We start from the raw sequence: 8,638 nt of genomic DNA, 5'->3' as shown, positions 1-8,638 counted from the left end.
TTTCTTCAAGTCATATCAGCTTTGGGTGTGAAATTAAAACACCAACTAGCTGACACTTCCTGGGTAATTTTTATAAATCCTGTTTATCCCTTTTTCCCACCAAGTACCCTTCAGTTTACTAAGTGCAGGGCTCATAAGTCGTCTTGGAATTAGCTGCTGCAGTTGCTGGTAATTTCTGCGACCAAGCCCACTGTTCAGGATAGACAACGCTGCTCAAAAGAGATTTCTTCCCCTTAGTGCTTGTGCTGCTGAGTTATCATCACTGTCTGCTCAGTTATCATCACTGACTCTGAGGCCCTGGGTTTGGGATTTGGGAAAGCAATCTTTGCACCGCTCAGCCTTAACAGGGCAATTCTGCTTAAGATGGAATTTTTTCTAGTCCTGTAGTGACAGCAGGAGAGAGCCCTACTGAATCCCCCTGTTTCTTTAGAATTCAGCCCACTCTATCATGATGCTCCCCCTTAAAGGCCTTTGTACTTGGTACTCCTTCTGCCCGGGTGTAACCATGAGGTTCACTCCCCACCCTCTGTTGATTCTCTAAGTATCACCTACTCAACAAGGCTTCCCTGACCATCCTGAGAAAGGCACACTGCACCACTCTCCACTTAGTATTCTCTAGCCTCCCTGTATTTTCACCTCCACAGAACTTACTTTCTAATATATGTTATAGTGTATCTACTTGTCGATTTTGCTTTTCTTGGCCTCTTCCCTGGAATATAAACTCCATAAAAGTTGGGATTTTGTCTGTTTCATTCATGTTGGATTCAAACTACCTAGAATGTGCCTAATGCTGAGCAGATGCTAAATAAATATTTATTGGATGAAAAGCACCTGGAAGTATAGCTTTTCTCTGCTTCCTTGCCACCCACGCAAGCTTCAGGGCCTCACAGGACCATTCACCATTAGGCCATAATGGAACTGGGCCCACTTCTCCATGGCAGGACCCAATTTGAAACACATGTGCCCTTCATTTCCCCAGAGAGAAGGTAAGAATTCCTCAGGTCACTTCCCTGCTCCGTTTCCTCTTTCCATGGAAGTGTAGCTTCCCCTCTTCAACTACCTACCCCTTACCCCACTACCAAAGTCCTTTCTCCCTTATTGGGGCTCTAGATTCTGTCCCAACTCCTGTCTTCTGGAGGCCCATGTTTCATATGCAGTATACAATATTTAAAATTTTTCATAATTATCTAACCATGGAAAAGTTGTTTAATATTAACCATTTAATGAGGATGAATTAAGAAATACTAAATCCATATCTATTTATGCATAAAAGTATTTAACCTAAAAATTAATAATGTAATTAACTCATAGCAAATTTGAATAAAATGTCACAACACAAAACCTTTTCAAATAGAGATGTTTTAATATTGAAAAACAACATTAGTGAGTTTTTTCTGTATATATCTTTTGTGATATTAAACATGTACTGTCAAATATATATATCTAAGTGGATAAGAATACAATTATTTTGTCATGAAAAAGCTGTGTTTTCAAAGGCTTTTAATAAGGTAAACAAGAAAGTTCCTCTTAAAAAATGACACTTAGAAGTTAATGGCCTCAAAGTCGTACTCACTAAAGAAGGAAAATAACAACAAATATTAAAAGCCATCTTAACATAAACCTTACTGCAAATATACAATTCTTTTAAACACAGTACATAGAAAAGAGAATAACCTCCAAGACATTACAGCTTTCTTCTCTGGCATGTTCAAGAACAAGTCTGCCTAATGACTGCTGAGTTATAAAATGTCCTACTTGACAAATCCCTCTAGACTGTGCATACATAGCCTTTTACTTTTAAAAGGTCATATAAAAAGATATAAATCAGTTTCTAGAAGAGCTAATATTGGCCCACAACAAAAATTTATTTTAGGTTATTTTAATGTATTAACATAAGGAAATTCCAGTTTAAAAAGTATTTCAAACCAATATGAGGCATTAAAAAATAGCCACTTGGTTAAAGTTAATTTTTTAAAGCTAAAAAAACAAACAAAAAACACCCCTCCCCCCCAAAAAAAACCAGCAATGGTACAACTGACCAATTATGTTTGTTTGTTTGCTTTTTACAAAAATAAATTTACCACCTGCTGGAATCCCAGCCCAGGAACCAGCCTGTGAATGTTGGTGGCTCATGGCCCTGTTTTATGATGACAATTGGCGTCCTCTTGTCTCTTCCAGAAGGGTCTGTCTGAAGGTACATTTTGGCTAAAAAGAGTTGCAAAAACATATGAATTCAGTTAGCCTTGGTTAAACTAAAATAACCACAGAATTAGAATTCTTCCAATAAAAGTAATAAATTTTCATCGCTCTCAAGTAGACACATATGAACAATTTCTTTTTGATTTCTCTCATCTGCTATGGAAAGCATAATGAGTCTCATTAATGCCTGAATTTTATAGAATTATTTTGATGGCATAATCATTGCTATGCTTTAAATAAAAAGAAAATTGTGCCAGAAAGAACAGCATTAAGTTAAAAAAAATCTAAGCTCTCACAGTTACGGAGGTTTTACTATTCTCATATTAAAACAAGGGCTTAAGTGAATTTAAGTTTATCAGAATGAATCAATAAAATTATATTCTAAGTTAAGTAACAAAACATCTTTTTCTTGTGCTCATTCTGAAATTCTTCAGTTTAAAAAAATTCCATTACTCTTCAGTTCTGAAGATGAAAGCTAAGCTACTTCTCAGTTTTGATATGTATTTTTGGAAGATATGTTGGCAAAAAGCAGTCAGGTTACTGCCATAATTGTCCATGGGATCTTACCAGACTTCAAAGATTCTGTCTTCTCAGTTTCATTAGCATCTTTTCCAATCCAAATAAATATCTGAAAAATGAAACAATAACAACATGTTCTTTTTTTGGAGTGTTGGCTCAGCTCTAGGCCTTATGCAAAGTTCTTCACTCTCTCTCTCTCACACACACACACACACACAAACACATTGCTCATTCAATCTTCACAACAACCCCAGAAATTAGGAAGGTGGAGGCCGAAAGAATTCTAATCATTTTCCCACTGTTTACACTTAACAGAAGACACCTAAATTTACATCCAGTTTGACTCCAGATTTCACACTCTGACATTTTATATTCACATGGTATTTTCTAGTTTATGAAGTGATCTTTCACAAAAACAACAGATTGTCTAATTTTTTGGTATCTGTCCCCTGGGACAGTCAAGGCAGTTAAAGGAAACCAAGTATTTCCTCTTAAAATATGCTTTGACGTATTTTCAGATGGTTATTCAGGGGCCTGGAAACAGAAGTAGCCCTGCAAAGCTGGCTTTTGTAGGGGAGATTTGCATCTGTAGAGAAAACCTGTATTGATGCAGGGGGGCTTTCTCTGAGGTCCTCCCTTGTCCAGATATAGGAAAGATTAACTGAGAGTCTGACACCTTTAAAGGTCTGAAAGAAACATTTCCCACGTATTCTCTCAGGGTTGCTACCTGTGACGTTTCATCTATGTAACAAGTCCACCCTTGTTAGCCAGGCCTCCTCTTCTTCTCCTCCCATGACCCACCTTGCCACACTCCAGGGCCCCCCATCTTTCTGTAACCTCGAGCTGCTGTAAAAGCATCAACTATCTGGACATTTCTTTTGAGTTCTTATATTTTGTATGATTCCTGTGCCTAGTAAGAAATTTGTATGCCTTTTCTCCTATTCACCAATCTGCCTCATGTCAGTGAGATTTCCGTGAACCTTTAGGGGGCCAAGAGCCTTGGTCCCTTCAACAGCATAGAAATGTAAATGAAAAGTATGATTTTAAAAATGAAACCAGAATTATTTATATCTGGTAATTTAGTATCAGAAATATTCTCAGGTATTCATGACTATAGAAACAATAGAGTTGGAGTGAAATTTCCCTAACTCCTTCAACTACAAATGAGAATAGTTAAATACTTCTGAATGAGGAAATATAACTCATTTAATTATTAAACGCCCAAAGGTGTTTTATTGATATGAAGTTTTAAATCTCATATCAATATGATCCATTTACTTGGGAAGAATCTGAGACTGCATCCTCAATTCAGATATGGTCATTGTAGACTAGAAGCTAAGGTATAATATAACTAAATGGCTTCTCAATTAGGAACAGACCTAAAGTAACAATCTCTGTCCTTGACGCTAAGATTAGGCCTAATTCAGATAAGCATTTCACACTTGTTCTATATAATTTAGTTCATTACATATTTATTTTTCCTTTCACTATTAATTTACATACGGGATAAAATAACCATAAGATGTGGCATGTCAAATCACGATTTGTTTCCTCCAAAATTAAGATATATATAAGAGTAACATATTTTACTATGTAGATTCAAAGCTATTCTGTTTCTTCCTCAGGGAAGGGGTCCCCTATGACTCCTTGTCAAGTTTCAAGAGAAATTCTGAATATTTGTACCCCTGTGGCATTGTGCACATCAATGCACTCATCAGTTAAATGAATCATGAATAAATTAGGAGTGAGGGAATTTTACAAATAAATGAAAAATAAAAGGTTTTTGGCAACAACTGAAAAGCCAAAAATGGAAGCCATGGAATTATTTTCACAGCAAGAAATCAACTTGCAATATTTATCAGTTTTATTTTTTGCCAAACTCTTGTTGAGTTTCTTTCAAATACAGCTTAAATGTCTAAGCCCATTTATTATTAGACTTGCCATTTTTCAAAGTAGGTTCTGTCAGTTCCCAACTAAAAGTGCATTCTTTTGTGAACAAAGTATAGTTTTACCTGTTCCCAAGTATCTAGTAACATGACATCATCTTCTGCTAAATCATCCTGAGTGAACTCTCCTGGAACCTCTTCAATCTGAAATGTATGAAAAGTTTTATGGCCAAACAGTAAATCAGTAATTTTTCTAATATATAGGATACAAATGCCATGTATTATTTTTGAATACAGTGAAAATAAAACATGGTAGTCATTTTTTTCTTCCTTTCTAGGTAATAAACATTTAACTAACATTTAAACATTTAACTAATTGTTCGTCTGTTTCATTTGGTATCACAAACTAATGGTATCTTATTTGGCTAGCACAGTGCTTAATATTGCACATTGAATTTGTGAATTTAAATAATTCAAACTTAAAGCTGTTAGAACCTTAGATTATTCTGAGCCTCGAGAGCTATATATGGCCTGAGTCACCAGGCACGCAGCTGCAACTTCTGCCTTTTCTTTTCTGTAAAGAATTAGGAAAACCAAACAGTGTCAGAGATAAGAACCTCTCAGATCACTACCCTTCCTCCTGGAGTAATAATCTTCCTTGGAATGTTGCAAACTGTAATCAATCAAATCATTATAATGAATGCACTGGTTGTGTATGGAAAATGTAACCCTGCTAAGATTTCTCTGTTTCTGCCTATATCAGGGAAACCTTAAATTCACTTTGGAATTCTGACCCCATTCATTTGGAGTTGCTATTTCCCAGGTGGCTAATCCTGATGCTTTGTATTCGAATAAACTCTATATTTAATCATATTTTCTGAATCTCATCATTTAAGCTTGACACATTTGAATGCCCAGGTAAGACATATATTCTATATGCTCACAATTCTCTGTACTTACAGTTCCTTACGAAAAGTTGTTACACAGATTTATGTCATCTGCATGGTCCATGAAGACATTTTAGTTTATGGTCTGAGTACCAAATTGTCTTCCATCTTGTAGGTCAAGATTAGTTTTTAAAAGTCGATAGGTTTGGTCATTATAATAAATCAATAATTTTCAAAAAGATGACATTATAACACAATATTTCATATTTCCTGTTGATTCCAATTAATTTGTAGGTGCATATATAGCGCTCTGTGATTTTGCCCAATGATCAAAATATTTCCATAGTATTTTTTATTCCATTGACACAGTAAAAATTTTTATTCCCCTGGGAAAATTACATGTAAAATTTACATAGTTTGATCAGAAACAACTATTGCTGCCCACAGAAAGTGTGAAGTTATTAAATTAGCAAATCTAACCACATACATAGTCATACAGCATCTACTGCATGCTGACATGAGTGTAAAGTAGCTGATATTTTTGAAAGCAGTTCAATTTATATAGTGCATTACAATATTAAGGCTTTCATATCCACTATATCACTGACCCTTAAAACTACCCTGTGTAGAGAAAAGATTGTCATCTGTGGTTGGCAGGTAAGCTGAAACTGAGAATGAGAAAAGTAACACGTCTTGGAAGTGTCAGAGCCAACATGGGAATGCCTCTCCCAATGTTGTTAGGGTCTATCTCACTGTTTTTAAAGACACTTACAATGAATCTTCCAGTTTTGTTAGAGCAGCCGTAAAGACGAGGTGGATGGTCTTCAGCCTGGGTTTCTAGTAGTGGTGAGGTCTGGTAGTCTTTTTTTCCTCCAAGGGAATCCCAGAACTCCTCTGTGAAAAACACATTCAGTTATCCAGTGCATTTTTAGGAGCATATGGTTGGTATTGCTTTACATTAACAAATAACATCTCACACCTTGACTTTATGGTAAGAAGTTACTTAAACACACTCAGTACCATCACCCACTTTTGCAACTAAGGAAGGGTTTCTTCACCCCTATAAGCCATTACAAAGTGACCTGTTAATGAAAAAGTTGATTAGCAATCATATCAAATATAAATTCTGTTTAGTGTCATTGGCCCCACAGCACACACCTGGTTCCTCGCCTTCCCGAATCCTTAAGGTTTGGCACTTGAGGACACATGCTACGTACTTTGCTCCTTTCTCCTCCTCCTCGCTAGCACCTTTTCCTATCCAGATGTAGCCACTATTTTGTGGCAGTTTCAAGACAAAAACATCATTGGAATTCAGTGAATTTGCATCAACATCAACCTAGAGTATGAAGAAAAATAACACAATGATTCAAATTCTTTGCTGCTCCCTCAATAAATACGTACCAGAAGCTGTGACTATGACAAACCATTCACAGCCTTCTGTCCTATCCCCAGAAACTAATTCAGGGCAGCCCTGGGACACCACTATGGTGTTTGAAACATTAGAGTAGGGGCATTTTGGTCTGTGTCCCTCCAATGCTCAAGTGCTCCCAAACAGCAGTAGCACAAGCCTCCAAGAATAACATTAATCAAATGTAACTGATAAGAATTGAGGGTTTTGGAAAGTAACAAGGATAATATTCAAAGATACCAATAAGAACAGGGTGGGCTATAATTGACGATTCGAAAGAGGGCATAGTATTCATAAGTGACACAATGAAAGCAAAGGTTTTCAGTTTTTTCCTCCTCCACTTAAGACACAGTTTATCAAATAATCAACCGGAAACCTAAAAAAACAGGGACTGGAGTCCAATGTAAGCAACGAGGTAATACTATACATTCACTGAGAGATTCTTCAGGCACAGATTAATTATAGCTTAAATTAGAAAAGACCACTTATAGGGAATTTAAGGCACAGCACTAACATACTCCTTCCTTCCAACTGAGAAGCTGTGGACACTGTCTGGAATCTAACAGGTGAGCATAGTTGTAGTCCATGTGCCACAGAGGAGTGAGAGGGACCTGGCTGGGTCTAGACTCTGTCCCAGGTTGAAGCTGAAGGTGCAATCTCTGAACAGGGACAAGGCACGTGCAGAGTCTCAGGCTTGGCAGTGAGCACGAAGGTCCTAGGATGGGCTTGTGTCTATGTTCTGATTTGGTGATTTTGTGTCTGTCTCTGTGAGAACTTGCCCAGCCGTATGATTGTGTTGCTACACCACTGTGTATGACTTTATGCATAATTGTGGAACTGAATGTGATGTGTGATAGCAAAGACAGGAAGAAGAGCCAGTAACCAAGACTGAGACATTGCAGCCGAGAGGGAAGAGGAAAACAAGAGAATGTGGTGATCTTGAGGCCAAGTGAAGAAAATCTGTCAAGAAGGCTGGGGTGATCTGCTGTGCCAAATGATGCTACTTGGCCAACCACACTAAACTGCCAGGACGAAGGCATCAGCTATGTGGAAAGTTGAATTTCATTAGGTTTGTTGGGACCCTGTCCCCAGAGAGAACACTAGAGGAGGAAGGAACAGCTGTTGGAAGTTTTAAAGACATGTCTCAAGGATTGGTACCATTCAGGGAAGTGGTTATGGTACTCTACCAGAAGGAATGAGACCTAACAGACAAAGGTCAAAGGAATCTATAAGATGCGGTGATGAAGAATTACACAAACTAAGTCTGGCTTCAGGGCTTCCAATTTCTAATCCTTATGTGTCCTTGTTGGTACAAAGGCAAGAGCCAGGATGATGGAGGGAAAGTGGCAAGAGGCCTGTGCCAAGATTGGGGTGAGATCAGGGAGGGAGACCTACAACGTAACATTTTTAAAGCTTTAGCCTGCCAGGAGAGGAAGACAGAAAACCTTATAAAATGATCTTGACTAGTGCATTTTCAGAGAGGCTGGGAATGTGGAAGCTGGATTGAGAGGCTGCAAAGAAATGAGGAGATGCAGTGCAAGCCACTGATGATGCCTCATAAAGAAATGCGTACTGGGAAAGAGATCAGGAACATAACAATATTACATATATATTTTTTGACACAGAGTCTCACTCTTTTGCCCGGGCTAGAGTGAGTGCTGTGGCGTCAGCCTAGCTCACAGCAACCTCAGACTCCTGGGCTCAAGCAATCCTTCTGCCTCAGCCTCCGGAGTAGCTGG

The 8,638-nt window shown here is 37.8% G+C and overlaps 1 protein-coding gene across 1 annotated transcript in view; it reads right to left on the bottom strand.

Annotated features, from left to right (window-relative positions):
• Positions 1 to 1,963: 1,963 nt before the first annotated feature.
• Positions 1,964 to 8,638, bottom strand: part of SCIN (scinderin) — a 95,592-nt gene continuing 88,917 nt past the window's right edge. Inside the window, exons 9-13 of the mRNA XM_012638740.1 lie at positions 6,650 to 6,827; positions 6,264 to 6,385; positions 4,731 to 4,808; positions 2,767 to 2,827; positions 1,964 to 2,205 (exon numbers count right to left, since the gene is read on the bottom strand). Coding sequence (XP_012494194.1) covers positions 2,078 to 2,205; positions 2,767 to 2,827; positions 4,731 to 4,808; positions 6,264 to 6,385; positions 6,650 to 6,827 — 567 coding nt within the window. The 3' untranslated portion in view covers positions 1,964 to 2,077. The remainder of the gene's footprint in view (positions 2,206 to 2,766; positions 2,828 to 4,730; positions 4,809 to 6,263; positions 6,386 to 6,649; positions 6,828 to 8,638) is intronic.

Source organism: Propithecus coquereli, unplaced genomic scaffold, assembly GCF_000956105.1.
Source record: "Propithecus coquereli isolate 6110/MARCELLA unplaced genomic scaffold, Pcoq_1.0 Scaffold133, whole genome shotgun sequence".
NCBI lineage: Eukaryota > Metazoa > Chordata > Mammalia > Primates > Indriidae > Propithecus > Propithecus coquereli.
The sequence above is the reverse complement of the archived record's forward strand: the minus strand, read 5'-3'. Positions and strand labels throughout refer to the sequence as shown.